The sequence below is a fragment of the Carassius auratus genome, chromosome 28, assembly GCF_003368295.1.
Source record: "Carassius auratus strain Wakin chromosome 28, ASM336829v1, whole genome shotgun sequence".
Lineage (NCBI taxonomy): Eukaryota > Metazoa > Chordata > Actinopteri > Cypriniformes > Cyprinidae > Carassius > Carassius auratus.
The window spans coordinates 2,512,886-2,531,773 of record NC_039270.1 but is presented as its reverse complement, the minus strand read 5'-3'; the positions used below and the strand labels follow the sequence as shown (position 1 = coordinate 2,531,773).

Below are 18,888 nucleotides of genomic sequence, written 5' to 3'. Positions count from 1 at the left end.
TCGGAGATATTTCCGATACTAGTATCGGAATCGGAACAACTCTACTAGTGACAATTAAATTGTTGATATCAACAATTCAATTGTTGATATCAACAATTCAATTGTTGATATCAAGAATAGACGTCTTTACTAGTAACCATGTGATTACTGATATCAAAAATAAAGGTCTTTACTAGTAAGAATTGTATTTCTGATATGTGAGATCGGAATTTCAACTAGTAAGAAAGCAATTCTTGATATCAACAATTCAATTTGAATGGAAGCCTATGGTGACATTTAACTAGTGAAAATACAATTCCTGATATCAAGAATTAACATTGTTACTAGTGGAAATTGAATTGTTGATATCAAAAATAGGAATTGTTACTAGTTGAAATCTAATTCCTGATATCAAAAATTAACATTGTTACTAGTGGAAATTGAATTGTTGATATCAAAAATTCTAATTGTTACTAGTGGAAATGTAATTGTTGATATCAAGAATTAACATTATTACTAGTAAAAATTGAATTGTTGATATCAAGAATACATATCCTGCGAATGAATAAAAGTTAATTTGGCTTGCCATAAAGCAGTTTTAAAAAACTGTGGTCATACAACTAAATATTAGTTTAGTGATTCACAGGATTGCTAAATCCCAGAAAAAAAATAATGTTTGTACAAAATAGTTTTGAGTTTGTACAGTCAAAGGTAGACACTGCTATTTTTTTGAACACACCCCTTTCAACTAATTGCCCAATTGCACAGCCTTAAGAGCGTGCATATCATGAATGCTGGGTCTTGTTTGTTTTCTGACAATCTACTGAACCTACTGGTAACTTGTTTGCCACGTAGCAATAAAAAATATACTAAAAACCTTGATTATTCTGGTTAGTCACATTGTACTGCTATTATTTTGAACAATACTGTATATATATATATTTTAGTGGTGGGCATAGATAATTTTTTTTAATCTAGATTAATCTCACTGTGATCTTGAAATTAATCTAGATTAAAATGGCTTATTCGAATTCTCCCGAAGGCATTCAGAATATGTGTTACCCAAATAAAATTGACAAACAGTAAGTCTTTGAGAAGGGGTTTATCAAGCAAGATGGTGCATTAGAAAAGGGTCTCATCTACTGTTTCCAAAATGCATCACAAAGTGCTTGAAAAAGCTGTAAACTAATTCCACATTGCACAAGGTGCAAACAACATTACTCCTGTTTCACAAGTTTTTTTTTCAAGTTTGTAGGTGTCAAGGTACAGAAACCAAATAATTAAATGTAAAATAGCACTGCTTCACAGTATTCAATGTAAAAATGAAATATACAAGCAAACCTACATTTATTCAGACACCTTCAACATTTCTCACATTATTACAGTTTTGCTATATATATAAAAAATTATATCTGGTGTCTGTAGTTTTAACAGTCAAACCAAAAATTATTCAAAGTAATTCAGTCAAGAGCAGTGAGTGATTTTCATTTTCTTGGATTAACATTACAGCAGCCAGTAGCTAAATTAGGCGCGGTCACTTTAAGAGACGATGAACGCATCCAATATAATACACATCCCATTTTTTTCCTCACCTGTTTACTTACACTTAAGAAATAACTGAGTTTTTTCTAGCATAATTTCCAAGGTGGATATTTTGACATATTTTGTATGTATTTGTCGGCACAAGAGAAAAAAAAACTAATTCGATGTTCAAGTGTTTTGAGACGCCTTTCTCTGCGTGAGCCCTGAACACCGCGAGTACTGAATTGGGCTCTTGCATATCTTTTTGTTTGTTCAAACTGCAATTTGTATTTGTTCGTTCAGGTGCAGGAGGGATGTTACAATGTTATATTATAATGTTATTGTTGTTTCACTTGCAGTTAATGCCGCGGTCCTGTGGCAGTGGAATGCACGACGGTATTACCCATTTTGGTTGTCTACCTACTGTACATTACTTTTTTTCCCAATGAAATTGTTCTGTGAATGTTGATGCTGTAATAAAAACATTTATTAGGAGCGTGTATGCAGGGATTTCATCAGTTATTCTTAACTAAAGCAAGCGGCTGCTGTGTGCATAGTTTTTATGGTTTGGTGGAATGCCAGCAAAAAGCTCTGCATTCATAATCTCTAAAATACATCTCAGCTCAGACATCTCACAAATCTCTGTCATCATACAATAAAAATATGCATAATGAATCTACATTTTCCCCTTACTTCAAAAGAATGCTTAGTTTGTGGCTCATTATTAGCCTATTATTAATAACGAAACAGGCTAAAACAATGGGATGACAAATTCTTTCATTGTAAAACAAAACAAAAAGTAAAAGACTTTGGATTTTCCCTTTCTTTAAAACTATAGTAGTTTGTGGTTTATTATTAGACTAGTAATTAAAACACATAAGCAATAAAATAGTACCATGGTAAAATTTCCGATTCAGGCATTTAAAGAGCTTACTTTTATTAATAATAACGAATAAGATGGATATTCGAACCAAAGGAAATAAGGTATTTACCCCCTTTTAAAACAAATGCTTAATTTGTGGTTCAATGTTTTATTTATTTTAAATGAAAACAGCAACAATAATGACAAACTTTCTTTATTAAAGGAAGAAATTAAACTTTCAAAAGGTGTGCTTTTGGATCAGTATCTCACATCAGTCTCATCATGCAACAAACCAATCCCTGTTATAGCCTAAATAGAAGCTCTGCATAGCTTGCACCTGTTAATGGTTTATATTCATTTTGCTCTTGTGCAATAGATGAATAACAATTTACTTGTTTTAGATTTTTTGTTTCGATATTTCTACTTTGCGGAGTACCATGAATCATTTTATTTTCCACTATCTTGCGCACACACACAAGTCATGTCCCGTGCCGCTCTCTGCTGCGTTAGATCTCGCGGGAGCAGGTCTGTAATCCACTGGCACTTGACTTGACAGTGCGTGTGCTACATCCTCTTTACAATCTCTAGATTATAAACACTGCATTCTGTCAGCAATGTAACGCAGCAGTAACGTATTAGACTTAACTGTAACAGACAGTAACAGTTCGACTTACCTGAAGAATATAAAGCACTTTATTTCATTTGTATCATTTTTATATTATATTCATCTATGTTTGTAATTTGATTTATTCACCTACAAAATCACCCCAATCATTGATTTTTATTTTTTTAATCCAAATAGAGCTGTACAAGTCATCTGGTGAATTTTTTTTGTCCATATCGCGATATACCTCGCTGAGAAAAATGATCACGATGTGAGTTTTTTTTCCAATATCGTGCTGCTCCACTAGTAAGTTTAGTCAAGCTCACAGACTCAGTAGCTTCTGTAGCATGAGCACAAACATGTAGTCCTCCATTGTTGTTGGTGTTAAATGACGTAGCGGTGTCTGACTATGGTCGAGATGTGGGGTGATGACATCATTGTTTTACAAAACATATGAATTGGCAGTACAGAAAAACACAAAGGTGTCATTTTCAGATTTATCCACATATCCACATATACCATACAAAATATTTACACATACAACTAAATGCGTCTCTGTGTGTTCGGGGCCTTACTGTGGTTGGTTTTTGTGTAGAACAGATGACTCAATGAAACGATTCCCAGGTATGTTGCGGTGATGTGGTTTCTCTCCAGTGTGCATTTTCTCATGTGTTTTCAGATTTGCTAACTGACTGAATCGCTTGTCACAGTGTGAACACTTAAAAGGTTTCTCTCCAGTGTGGATCTTCTCGTGTTTTCAGACTTCATATATTAGTGAATCTCTTGTCACAGTGTGAACACTTGTAAGGTTTCTCTCCAGTGTGGATCTTCTCGTGTGTTTTCAGATTTGATATATTAGTGAATCTCTTGTCACAGTGTGAACACTTGTAAGGTTTCTCTCCAGTGTGGATCCTTTCATGTGTTTTCAGATCTCTTGTCTGAATGAATCTCTTGTCACAGTGTGAACACTTGTAAGGTTTCTTTCCAGTGTGGATCACCTCGTGTGTTTTACGACTTACTGAACGACTGAATCTCCTGTCACATTGTGAACACTTGTAAGGTTTCTCTCCAGTGTGAATCCTCTCATGTTTTTTCAGACTTTCTGAAAGACTGAATTTCCTGAAACAGTGTGAACACTTGTAAGGTTTCTCTCCGGTGTGAATCCTCTCATGTTTTATCAGACTTGATGACACACTGAATCTCTTGTCACAGTGTGAACACTTGTAAGGTTTCTCTCCAGTGTGAATCCTCTCATGTGTTTTCAGATATGATGATTGACTGAATCTCTTGTCACAGTGTGAACACTTATAAGGTTTCTCTCCAGTGTGAATCCTCTCATGTGTTTTCAGATTTGATGACACACTGAATCTCTTGTCACAGTGAGAACACTTGTAAGGTTTCTCTCCAGTGTGGATCACCTCATGTGTTTTCAGAATTGATGACACACTGAATCTCTTGTCACAGTGAGAACACTTGTAAGGTTTCTCTCCAGTGTGAATCCACTCATGTTTTTTCAGACTTGCTGAAAGACTGAATTTCTCGTCACAGTGTGAACACTTATAAGGTTTCTCTCCAGTGTGGATCCTCTCATGTTTTTTCAGACTCGATGACACACTGAATCTCTTGTCACAGTGTGAACACTTATAAGGTTTCTCTCCAGTGTGGATCCTCTCATGTCTTTTCAAATGTGTTGACCAACTGAATCTCTTGTCACAATGTGAACACTTAAAAGGTTTCTCTCCAGTGTGAATCCTCTTATGGTTTTTCAGATCTGTTGTCTGACTGAATCTCTTGTCACAGTGTGAACACTTATAAGGTTTCTCTCCAGTGTGGATGCTCTCATGATTTTTCAGATCTCTTGACTGACTGAATCTCTTGTCACAGTGTGAACACTTATAAGGTTTCTCTCCAGTGTGCATTTTCTCATGTGTTTTCAGATTTGCTAACTGACTGAATCGCTTGTCACAGTGTGAACACTTAAAAGGTTTCTCTCCAGTGTGAATCCTCTCATGTATTTTCATATCTCTTGACCGGCTGAATCTCTTGTCACAGTGTGAACACTTAAAAGGTTTCTCTCCAGTGTGAATCCTCTCATGTATTTTCATATCTCTTGACTGACTGAATCTCTTGTCACAGTGTGAACACATGTAAGGTTTCTCTCCAGTGTGAATCATCTCATGTGTTTTCAGACTTGAATAAACTCTGAATCTGTTGTCACAGTGTGAACACTTGTAAGGTTTCTCTCCAGTGTGAATCCTCTCATGCGTTTTCAGACTTGATGAAACATAGAATCCCTTGTCACAGTGTGAACACTTGTAAGGTTTCTCTCCAGTATGAAATCTCTCATGTGTTTTCAGATTTGATGACACACTGAATCCCTTGTCACAGTGTGAACACTTATAAGGTTTCTCTCCAGTGTGGATCCTCTCATGTATTTTCAAATGTGTTGACAAAGTGAATTTCTTGTCACAATGTGAACACTTAAAAGGTTTCTCTCCAGTGTGGATCCTCTCATGTATTTTCAAATGTGGTGACAAAGTGAATTTCTTGTCACAATGTGAACACTTAAAAGGTTTCTCTCCAGTGTGAATCCTCTCATGGTTTTTCAGACTTGATGAGACATTGAAACTCTTGTCACAGTGTGAACACTTGTAAGGTTTCTCTCCAGTGTGAATCCTCTCATGCCGTTTTAATCTGCTTGCTGAACTAAAAGTCTTTTCACACCCAAAGCACACGTACTCTCTCACAATAGTATGTATTTTCTGATGTTCTTTTAAACTTTGTAGATGCAAAAAACTCTTACCACACAAATGACATGAATGTGGCTTCTCCTTTGCATGAACTTTTAAGTGTTTTTTCAGAAGTGAAGCCCATAAAAACATTTTACCGCATTGATCACATACATGCTGCTTCTCTACAGTGTGGATGTTCATGTGATCCTTAAGGTTTGATGATTGTGTGAAACTGTTCCCACGTTGGTCACAGGTGAGTGGTTTCTCTCCAGTATGAACTCTCATGTGACGATTAAGATTTGATTCATATGTGAACCTCTTTCCACACTGATTGCAGGTTAAAGATTTCTTAAATCCTTTTTTCTTTAAATCTGTCTGTTTGGTTTGACAGCAACTCAAAGGTTTTCCACCAGTTTTGACATTATTTTTCTCCTCAACTTCACTTGATTCTTCATTTTCCTCTTTTTCTTCAATGAACTCTGAAATAAAAGTAAAAATTATTTATTTTTGGTATATTGTTAAAAGCTGAGAGAACATCTGCAAATACACAATTTACTTTTCTTGCATTAGATTTACAGTCTTGTCTACTGTAATGTTAATGTAATGTCTTTGACTCATTTAATAGGGAGACCCGGTAAACATTTTTAAGCATCATTGTTCTTTTCGGTCCATTTGACCCCAGGGTCTTTAAGCTGTATAAAAAAATAAATATATACATTTTACTAGGGCTGTGATGGTAGCAGATTTTTACCACTTTACCACCATCACAGCCCTAGTAAAATGTATACATTTATATATTTTATACACACACACTGTGATGATGGGCTAGGTCTCTTACATCATCACTAGAGTGCCAGTCTAATGCTATTTTTAAGCATTGATGATAGTGTAGACTGTATGAGGAAAAATGGCGGAGGAAGGCAGTCGCTCGACAGGTGCTGCTGCACCCTTCCCAAAACAAACTGGGAGACCGCGAGATCATTTTTTTGTTAAGGGAATTTATGCATCTTGGAACTCACGCATCAAATACAGTGGAACGGAAAACTCATTGAATCTCTGGGTAATTCTATGTGTGATGTTTCTCCTACTGACTCAGCTGTGGGGAACTTGTGAACTCGAACGCCATACTTTGTTGCAGGCCACGGCGTTCGCAGACTTGGCCGTGCCAATGCCACTTGCTTCATGGTGCCAATACACCATATACTCAAACGTTTTAAATGATAGAAGAGCGTGTGCTCGTAGCGCGCTGTGCGAGCGGCGCTGCTCCAGACCGACGGTACCAGCGAGTCGGACTCGAGGATATTCTGTCTTTCTCTGCATGGTTCTGCTTCTATGTGGGGATATTCATCTAAACCCCGGGCCTATGGATCATCAAGATCGTGTGAACATTCTAAAATCAGCTGTTTCCGCTCATGTGGTGCAATCGCCGGCGTCGCTGACCCATATCCAAGACTCTAGCGTGGGAAAGCGAGGTAACCCCCTGACAAACGCCTTACTTAAACAGCAGCAAATGAAACTGTTTCAGACTGTGAATCATGCGAGCGTACTTTGGAACCCGAAAACAAAGCCGAAGGGTATTTTCGGAGGACACTTAAACATCCGCAGCATCGTTTCGAAGACTGAGCAAATTCAACATTTGTTGACAGATTCAAATCTGGATTATCTGTGCTTAACGGAAACTTGGTTAACTCCTAATACTCCCTCTTCTATAGTGAAAGTGTCGGGATACACCTTGTATAGACGTATACACCTTCAAATGACACAACTATTAAGTAAACCAACTCTTATAACAAGATCCTCTCAAACTTTAATAGATTTAATATTGACAAATAAACCCGAGAGAATAATTAAAACTTATAATTTAATTACAGGCATGTCTGATCACAATTTAACTCTAGTAGCTAGAAAATTGATAAAAACAAGGTGCAAGAATGAAAATCAAACGAATAGTAAAATGTATATCACATTCATTCCAAAGAAAGATTTACAACTGGTGGAAAAAGATTTAATACAAACAAAGTGGGCAGACATCCTGGAGAAAAAATCTTGTGAACAGGGCTGTCATGATCTTATGTTGGCTGTAAATGACATTTTAATCAAATATACAAAAAAGAATAAAAGAAAGCGACGTGCAAAACGAAATTTGCCATGGTTTAACAAAATTATTGAGGATATGATGAAAAAGCGAGATATGGCGCTAAAAAAATTTCTCAAATCAGGACTAACAACAGATCGATTCGCCTTTACAAATCAAAGAAATAAAGTTACAGCTGAGCTTAGAAAGGCCAAAGCCAGTTTTTTTCTTGAAATCATTAGAAATGCACAAGGTAATAGTAGATTAATATGGAAAACTATTGATAAACTGATTGGAAAGGAAAAGTCAAAATGTGAGAATATTTGTCTAAATATAGAGGGAAAAATTATTGATGACTCTTTTGCAATAGCAACAAATTTTAATGATTATTTTTTAAACAATGTCCAAAAAATGGCTCAGAATTTTCACATTGCTCACCCCCTTCTCACAATCAGTGACAAATCTGGTTTTAATCTTAGCTCAATAACTAAAACTAAAGTTGAAAAAATTATTACTGTGCTAAACAACAGCAAAGCAAAAGATATTTATGGACTTGATACTTCATTTCTTAAACAATATAAGGACATCTTCTCTGATCTGTTAACAATAATGATCAATCAATCGATTAGTGAGGGTATTTTTCCAGCAGCCTTAAAACCTGCGATTGTCACTCCAATATTTAAGTCTGGGAACAAACAAGACATGAACAATTATCGTCCAATAAGTATCCTCCCAGCTGCGTCAAAAGTGCTCGAGAAGACAGTGGCAGAGCAACTTACTACCCACTTTGAATCACAAGCTCTTTTAAATCCAATGCAATTTGGTTTCAGACGGAAATACTCAACAGACTCTGCCTGTTGTTACTTCCTGGAAACTATCAGGGCATATGTGGATCGGGGAAGGGTGGTGGGAGCAGTCTTCCTTGATCTGCGTAAAGCTTTTGATACTGTCAATCACCAGATACTTTACAGTAAATTAAATCAATACAGTCTCTCTGAGCACACCCAAAATTGGATAAGATCTTATTTGAGCGACCGACATCAGTGTGTGCAAGTGAATAACATCCAATCTGTGTTCAGAGCCACTTCGATGGGAGTGCCGCAAGGGTCTATTTTGGGACCCTTGCTTTTTAGCATCTATATAAATGACCTCCCTACAGTGTGTTCGGACGTTGATATAATCATGTACGCTGATGATACGGTTATCTTCACTTCTGGGGAAAATGAGCTGGAGGTTGCTGACAAATTATCAAAAGAGATGCAAAAAGTTGCACAATGGTTACATACGTTTTGTCTGACCTTAAACGTTGATAAAACGGTCTCAATGTTTTTTTCAAATAAACGAAAATTACAAGTAACTCAAGAAATTCAAGTAAATGGACAAACAATTAAAAATGTAAATGAAACAAAATATTTAGGTCTAATACTCGATTCGAACCTTGGTTTTAAAAGTCACATAAAAAATCTTAGTAATAAATTGAAATTTAATTTGATGAACTATAAACATATTAGAAATTCATTAACTACGGAAGCCTCAAATATATACCTCAACACTATGATTGTCCCACATCTTCTGTATTGCATGTCTAGTTGGTCTCAGGCATGTAAAACATCGTTAAAATTACTTGAATCATTATATAAAAGGGCCATAAAAATCCATGATAAAAAGCCTCGCCAGTGCCATCACTGTAAAGTACAAAGTAAATATAACATTTTGAGTTTTGAAAACCTCATTAAATATAATCAAATTTCTGCTTTATTTAAAATTATCCACAACATTGCTGCTCCCCCCTTGAGAAATTTTGTCACATTAAATTCGGAGAGAATTTCTAGAGCCACACGGTCGACAGTCAGAGGAGAGTGCAGTGTTCCAAAACGTAGAAACACATATGGTCAACAATCATTCTTTTATAAAGCAGCGAACCTTTGGAATATTCTTCCAAATGAGATTATTTCATGCACAAACTATAGTACATTTACACGCCTGTCCAAACAGTGGTTATTATTAAAGCAAACCTGTATGCACTGAATTGACTGTGATATGGGCGATGTAAATTCTGAGTGAGTGAGTAAGTGAGTGAGTGAGTGAGTGATAGATTCCTGAAGTGGAGTGTGTTTTTATGATGTGAGTAAAGTAATGATTTTATGTATTGTTCTGTATATGTTTTATGAACTTTTGTACGTAGGGCCTATAACATCTACATGTCCAGGGACTGCGGGTGGAAATTAGCATTTTTTGCTATAACCTGGCACATGACATCTCTTCTTTTTTAGACTAATGTTTTTTCTGTGCATTGTCCCTGATCAAATAAAATAAATTCAAAAAATTCATTCTGAATTTACTTGGTGTGTTAATAATTTATTGTATATTGTGTGTTGGCAATGTATATGAGGAGGGACAGTACCAACATCAAAGGTGCAATGTGTTAGTGTTGAAAGATAATAGAGAGTCATTGTTTGCTTTAAATTATTTCTTTATTGTGTGAGTTTACACTTTATAGCACATGTTAGATCTTGCCTGTTTGATCTAATGTTTTGGTGGTGGGTTCGGGTAGTGCGCATATCCAGAATGTACAAACATTTGAACGTGTTTGAGGTGAGACATGCTGTCCAGTTTGATGGATGTACCACTAGGCATTGTTTAGTGCCAGTTTGGCTGCTCTCAGCATTATTGCTTTTGTTTGAAGCACCAGTGTATGTATGATTCCATAAGTGTTTCTTTTTTTTCGTGTGTGTGTTCTTTTTGCACTTTGAGGATTGCTCCTTGTACAATGCAGCTTCAGAAATAAATCACAACTGCCATTTGGAAAATCACTCCCTTGTACTGAGCCTTCCTAACTTCTCCCAGGCCTCTTGGCAATTCTCTACATGACACATTGTGGCAGCGGTACCTCCAGGCCAATAGGAGGCTAGTACATGGGGAGGCTGCATGTTTAGTTGTGCAACAAACCTTTTTTTTTTCAAGAGGAGTGGCAGGAACAAAAATGCCACCAAAGAAGCAAGATGCAGCAAAGGCAAGAGACAAGTCTAATGTTCCAGATGAGTCCGTGTTAACATGCACGGTTCCAGACCAACGTTAAGTTGTAGCTGGGAGTTCAGCTGACCAACTTACGGATATGATGCAAACATTTTTACAAAAGCAACATCAAAGAGAAGAGCGCTTGGAAAGAGAGGCGCAGCGCCAAGTGCATAAATGACAGGTGCTGCACCATCAGTTTTCACAGCTGCAGTCTGAAGTTCATCAAGACCAACAACGACAGTCACTGGCAGGGGTGTCAGGACCTGCAACTACGTCAGCAGATACGGGCGGTGCATCGGCCTTCAACCATTCATTCAAGGCGACTACCCTTACAAGACGATGACTTTGCTTCAGGAGGTGAGAATCTAACCGAGGCACAAGGACCGGCAATATCATGTTTACAGACTCAGAGAATGCTTCCTTGGACCCATGAGGAGGACATAGAACACTATTTAACAACTTTTGAACGTATTGCTCATGCATGCAGATGGCCAAGGCAAGACTGGGTGTTGCATTTGTTACCTCTCCTAACTGGTAAAGCGAGAGCAGCTTATGTGGCAATGGAGCCGGGTGATTCACTAAACTATGGCTTGGTCAAACAGGCTATTCTTGACAAGTTTGAAATAAATGTGGAAATGTATGGACAGCGTTTTAGAGCATACAATGCTCAGGAGCTGCAAGTAAGATTAAGAGACTTATATGAGAAATGGATGAATCCTAAGAGGCGGACAAAGGAGGAGATCGGTGACCAGATTGTGCTAGAATAGTTCCTCAAATTACTCAATCCAGAGACAAGAACATGGATGAGACAGAATAACCCTACCTCATCTAAACAAGCAGCAGAGATGGCTGAGGCCTTTATGGCTGCTAGACAATCTTTGTATCAACCATGACGATGGCGATCCTATAACAACAGCTCAACCCGTAAGTCTGGGGATGGTTGGGATGATGGTCTGAGTAATTTTGGTTTTAATACCGGGGTATCGTCACAGATCTGTTGTGGTACTAACAGTGGTAAGCAGCAGGGGGCAGTTAATCAGTATTAGGGTAAAGCGGTGATTATTTGTCATGGATGTGGCCAACCAGGGCATAAGAAAGCAGATTGCCCTTTATAGAAGGTTACGAATAGCCGCCTTTGTTATGTGCCGAGGTCCTCTCTAGGGTTAAAGGAGGTTGAGTCGAACACAGACACGGTAAATGATGTAAAGATCGGGGCTTATTATTTGTTAGTTGGTGTAATGGACCAGGCGCCCTATCCAATTATTTTAGGTAGAGATCTGCCTGTGCTTGTAGATCTTTTGCAGAATGACAGGGAGATAGTTGAAGTCAGGATGGTAACAAGAGCCCAGGCTAAGCGTGATAAGACCTGTGAACAGCTACTGCAAGAGTTACCTTTTGGTGGGGGTCCTAGAACTAGGAAATCTAGACGTGAGAGGCGTCAGAACAAAGTTGAGAGTACAGAAATGATCGAAAGATTGCCTGAACCTAATGCAGATTATGTTGAATGCATTCCTCATGATATAGTGGAACTTCAAAGGCAAGATAAAACCCTGAAACCCTTGTTTGAGAAGGTGACCGTATATGGACGTAATGGATTTTTGTAAGTCTTTTCCAGAGTGTCAGCTGGTGAGTCCAGCTAGAAAGGGCGAGAGCGCCTCTTGTGAGTCTCTCTATTATTGACATTCCATTTTCGCGCATTGCTATGGATATAGTAGGTCCTTTAGAAAAGAATAGAACAGGAAATCAGTATATTCTGGTTGTTGCAGATTATGCTACTATATATCCAGATGTTTTCCTCTTAAAAACAAAAAGACGAGACAAATTGTCAATGCCCTTGTTCAGCTCTTTTCACGGGTAGGCTTACCCAAAGAGATAATTACAGATCAGGGAACCAATTTTACATTCAGACGAATTAAGCAAGTGTATTCAATGTTGCGTACACATCCTATTAAGACCATTCCTTATCATCCTCAGACTGACAGTATGGTAGAAAGGTTCAATCAGACATTGAAATCAATGTTGCACAAGTTTGTGTCTGACACAGGGGCAGACTGGGACCAATGGTCGCCATACTTGATGTTTGCCTATCGAGAAGTTCCACAATCGTCTACAGGCTACTCACCCTTTGAGCTGCTCTATGGACGTCAGGTTTGTGGACCTTTGGATGTCTTAAAGGAAGCCTGGGAAGGAGACAATGCAAGTGAACAAACGAATATCTTATCGTATGTCATTAAGATGAGGAAGAAGATGGACTCGATGGCAGAGTTGGTAAGAGATAACATGACTAAAGCACAACAACATCAAAAACAATGGTACGATCAGTCAAGCAGGAAGAGAACATTAAGTCCAGGTCAAAAGGTGTTACTGCTCCTTCCCACATCTGACAGTTCATTACTGGCCAAGTGGCAGGGGCCGTATGAAGTCTTGCGGAAACTAAGTGCTACTAATTATGAGATCTCTCTACCAGATCGCAGGAAGAAGTCTCAAGTTTTTCATATTAACCTCTTAATACCGTGGCATGAGAGAAGAGGCTCATGGTCTGAGCAGTTGTGGGCAAGAAAGGTGGAGGAATAGGAGGAACTGGAGGAGCAATACTTCCCGGTTGATCAAAAGTCAAATAACTGTTCCATCAGTGAATCATCTTACACCTAAACAGCAGAAAGAGTTCCTGAAATCAGTACCAAAAAATCTTTTCAGTGATCAGCCTGGAAAAAAACGATCTTTTACAGCATGATATTCACCTTCTGCCAACAGATCCCATTAGGCAGGCCCATTGTAGAATGCCCGCCCGCCTGATTCCCGCTTTGAAAGAGGAATTGAAAGTGATGCTTGATTTAGACATCATAGAACCATCGAGGAGCGAATGCTGTAGTCCAGTGGTGCTAGTACCAAAAAAGGATGGTTTACTCAGGTTCTGTGTGGATTTCTCGAAGCTTAATGCAGTATCTGCTTTTGATCCATACCCAATGCCAAGAGTTGATGTGCAATTTGAACGACTGGGCAAAGCTAAGTATTAAGCAACTCTTGACTTATGCAAAGGATATTGGCAAGTGCCATTGGCTGACTCTGCTAAAGAACTGACTGCTTTCCATTTTCCCTTAAATTTATGCCTTTTGGCCTGCAGGGAGCGGCAGCAACTTTTCAGTGCTTGGTGGATCAGGTGCTGAGAGGAGTGGACAGTTTTGCAGCAGCTTATATCGATGACATAGTCATTTACAGTGATTCGTGGGAAGAACATCTGGAACATCTTGCTCAAGTGTTCGAAAAGATCCATCACACAGGTCTGGTTGTCAATGCCAAAAAGTGCCAGATTGCCAAGCAGGAGTTCTCTTATTTGGGCTACGTCGTGGGTGGAGGATCAATCAGGCCTCAAGCGGATAAAGTGCAATCTATCTTGTTGTGTGTACCCCCAACGACGAAGAAGAGCGTTCGATCATTTCTGGGCTTGGTGGGCTGGTATAGGAGATTTGTTCCAAATTTTGCCAGCAGAGCTGCAGTATTAACGAATCTCACAAGGACGAGTAGTCCCATAAAGGTCAAGTGGACCCCAGAGTGTGAGCAAGCTTTTCAAAATGGAGGGAAACATGAGTGCTATGAGGTGTTAATGTTTAATATTAGTTTTTGTGGTGTTATATTACGCATGTTTGTATCCTGGTTACTATATGTCAGAAGTGAGTTAATGAACTGCAGTTAAGTTATTTATGTATTAATGTTAGCTGTGGAAGTTTGTGATGAGTGTTACAGGTAAAGGGTTCTACCTTGTGATAATGGTTTGTCCCAATAGAGTTTGGGCGGGAAAACTGACTATTTAAACAATGGATCGAGCAGGCTGATGGTTGCATCCTTTAAAAGGATGCAAACGTTTGAACGTGTTTGAGGTGAGACATGCTTTCCAGTTTGGTGGATGTACCACTAGGCATTGTTTAGTGCCAGTTTGGCTGCTCTCAGCATTTTTGCTTTTGTTTGTAGCACCAGTGTATTTATGATTCCATAAGTGTTCTTTTTGCACTTTAAGAACTACTCCATGTACATTGCAGCTTCAGAAATAAATCACAACTGCCATTTTGAAAATCACTCCCTTGTACTGAGCCTTCCTAACTTCTCCCAGGCCTCTTGGCAATTCTCTACATGACACACACACACATACATACGTACATATATATATATATAAAGAGAAGTATAAAGAACTAGAGACCCATACTTGAGTAAAAGTACAAGTGCTCTATCAAAAAAGTGACTTGAGTAGAAGTTGAAGTGATCTTTAAGCACCACACTTAAGTAGAAGTACTAAAGTATTCAAAATTTTTTGTACTTAAGTATTGCAAGTAGTCTATTTTAAAATGTACTAAAGTACTGAAAGTAAAAAGTAGAAGCATTATGTTATGTAGCTATTAAAGAAAGTCGTCAAAAGTTTGAACATATTGTTTTTACTATTTCAAATGATTAACCTAAAGGACAATCACAATTCCTTTGACTGTAACTTCTTGTAAACAAAAAATGGTTACTAGGGTTAGTTAGCCCAATTTGCAAAATTATGTCATTAATAACTTACCCTCATGTTGTTTCAAACCCGTAAGACATCAGAGGGTCATTTAGAATTTTTTGAAGCATCGAAAATACATTTTGGTCCAAAAATAGCGAAAACTACGACTTTATTCAGCATTGTCTTCTCTTCCGTGTCTGTTGTAAGACAGTTAAAAACAAAGCAGTTTGTGATATCTGGTTCGCGAACGAATCATTCGATGTAACCGGATCTTTTTGAAACAGTCCACCAAATCGAATTGAATCGTTTTAAACAGTTCGCGTCTCCAATACGCATTAATCCACAGATGAATTAAGCTGTTAACTTGTTTAATGTGTCTGACACTCCCTCTGAGTTAAAACAAACCAATATCCCGGAGTAATTCATTGACTCAAACAGTACACTGACTGAACTGCTGTGAAGAGAGAACTGAAGATGAACACTGAGCCGAGCCAGATAATGACTCGTTCACGAGTCAAGAACCGTTTCTGTCAGACGCGTCCGATTCGTGAACCGAGGAGCTGATGATACTGCGCATGTGTGATTTAGCGTGAAGCAAACCGACACGCAGAGCGTCTGAACAGAACTGATTCTTTTGGTGATTGATTCTGAACTGATTCTAATGTTATGAGCCCATGTGCAGTCAACGCCAATGACGGCATTGCATCGAGCGCAAAAGAATCGGTGAACTGTTTTCTTCAACTGGTTTATTGAATCGAACTGTCAGAAAGAACTAACGTTACTGTTCATCCGAGAACCGATGCAACCGGTTCTTGATTCGTGAACAAGTCATTATCTGGCTCGGCTCTGTGTTCATTTCTCTCTTCACAGCAGTTCAGTCAGCATGTGCAGTCTTCTTAATCGCTTGTTTCGCTCAATGATGTGGCAGCTTCATCAAATCTGCCATCTACAGTTCTGGCAGTGGTTTGTAATGGAATGATTCGTAACATTATTATAATTGTAACGAGTAACGATGCAGCACATAAAAAAAATATCGGAGTAAAAGTATTAAACTCAGCGAAAATATGTACCAAAGTAAAAGTGGAAGTAGGAGGAAAAAATAATCTAGTAAAGTACAGATACCGCCTTTTAGTACTTAACTACAGTAGTGAAGTAGTTCTACTTCGTTACTATACATCTCTGTATATATATAAACAAAATTATAAAAGCAACACTTTAGGTTTTGCCCCCATTTTTCATGAGCTGAACTCAATGATCTAAGTCTTTTCCTGTGTACACAAAAGGCCTATTTCACTTAAACATTGTTCACAAATCTGTTTTAATTGGTGTTAGTGAGCACTTCACCTCTGCCGAGATAATCCATCCACCTCACAAGTGTGGCATAGCAAGATTCCGATTAGACAGCATGTTAATTGTGGCCTGTGTAATGTTGGTCCACTCCTCTTCAATGGCTGTGCGAAGTTACTGGATATTGTCAGGAACTTTAACAAGTTCCATTCAAAAGATCCATCCAATCCAGAGCATTCCAAACATGCTCAATAGGGGACATCTCCAGTCAGTATGCTGGCCAGTATGTTTTCAGCTTCCAGGAATTGAGTTCAGATCCTTGCAACATGGGGCCGTGCATTATCATGCTGCAACATGAGGTGATGGTTGTGGATGAATGGCACAACATTGGGCCTAAGTATCTCATCAAGGTATCTCTTTGCATTCAATATGCCATCAATAAAATTCTCCTGTGTTCGTTGACCATAACATAGGTTCTTTGGTTGTGCAACGCGACTGTTGCAGCAGCTGTCCGGGTGGCTGGTCTTGGATGATCTTGGAGGTGAAGATGCTGGATATGGTGGTCCTGGGCTGGTGTGGTTACACGTGGTCTGCGGTTGTGAGGCCGGTTGTATGTACTGCCCAATTCTCTGAAACTCCTTTTGGAGACGGCTCATAGTAGAGAAATTAACATTTAATTCATGGGCAACAGCTCTGGTGGACATTCCTGTAGTCAGCATGTCAATTGCATGCTCCCTTAAAACTTGCAACATCTGTGGCATTGTGCTGTGTGATAAAACTGCACATTTTAGAGTGGCCTTTTATTGTTGCCAGCCTAAGCTCTGTGCAATAATCATGCTGTCTAATCAGCATCTTGCTATGCCACACCTGTGAGGTGGATGGATTATGCTCACTAACACAGTTTTAGGCCTTTGTGTACATTGAAAAAGTATTATATCTTTGAGATCAGCTCAAGAAAAACGGGGGAAGTGTGTGTATATATATATATATATATTTATTTTTTTATTTTATTTTTTGAGATACTGAATTTGGGATTTTCCTTAGTTTTTTCAGTTATAATCATCAAAATTAAAAGAAATAAACATTTGAAATATAGGAGTCTGTGTAATGAATGATTATAATATACATGTTTCACTTTTTGAATGGAATGAGTGAATTAAATAAACTTTTTGATGATATTCTAATTATATGACCAGCACCTGTATGTATATGCACATACATACATATATATTTGGGATGTCAATTTTACATTTGTACAATAAAGGTAACTTACTGAAAAAGTGTAGGTGCTTAAAGTGCTTCACTGAGCATCATTCAACTAAAAACATCTCAAGATAAATTAAAAAGAAACCCTAAAATATAGCTGCAAGCAGCGATGTCAGGCCCGATCTGTCAGTGCAAACGCCACCCCGGTGGCATCAGGAAAACTGTGCGGACACATACACAGTAACCCTTTAGCACAGGGGTGTCCAACTCTGTTAATGGCAATCGACTTTCCAGCAAAGTTTAGCTCCTACCTTAAATCAAACACACCTGAAGCAACTAACTCTGGTCTTCCTGATCACTTAAAAATTAAAGGTAGGTGTGACTGATTAGAGTTGGAGCAGAACAATCGATCGCCAGGAACAGGATTGGGCAATTCTGTTCAGTTTGAATGTAAGGAATACAGCCAGAGCCGCTGCTGGCTAAATGGGTGCCCTAAGCATGATTGTATTGTTGTGCTCCCTTCCTCAAATATGAAGAAGAAAAAAAAAACACCTATGGGGTGAAAGGTTGTGGCGTAGTGGTTAAAGAGTTTGATTCCTAACCCTAGGGTTGTGGGTTCGAGTCTCGGTCCGGCAATACCGTGACTTAGGTGCCCTTGAGCAAGGCACTGAACCCCCAACTGCTGCCCAAGCACCACAGCATAAATGGCTTCCCAATGCTCCAGGTGTGTGTTCAAGGTTTGTGCATGTGTCTGTGTGTGTGTGTGTGTGGGTCTGTGTTTTTGATAGAACTTTAATAAAATAAAAAAGTAAAAAAAAAAAAAAAAATGAATAAATTGTATTATTTACAAATTACAATTCTATATATTTTTTAATTATATATATAACTTTATTATGACTCTAATTTATTTTATAGTCTCAAGCCTTCACAAATCATGCAAAAGAAAATTAAGTAATGAGTGATTCCACATTTTCTGTCCACAAGGGGTGTAATGAACAAAATAGATCGAATAATACCCAGTTTTTGTAATTTTTCCTTTTTTTTTCCACTATTTTGTTTAAGATAGATGTAAGAAATAATAAAGTTAATTTTATCACACTAAGCCTTGGCATTATCATGTAA

The 18,888-nt window shown here is 38.2% G+C and overlaps 1 protein-coding gene across 1 annotated transcript in view; it reads right to left on the bottom strand.

Annotated features, from left to right (window-relative positions):
• Positions 1-2,560: 2,560 nt before the first annotated feature.
• The window catches only part of LOC113047424 (zinc finger protein 208-like), a 45,659-nt gene continuing 29,331 nt past the window's right edge, over positions 2,561-18,888 (bottom strand). Inside the window, exon 4 of the mRNA XM_026208770.1 lies at positions 2,561-6,035. Coding sequence (XP_026064555.1) covers positions 3,731-6,035 — 2,305 coding nt within the window. The 3' untranslated portion in view covers positions 2,561-3,730. The remainder of the gene's footprint in view (positions 6,036-18,888) is intronic.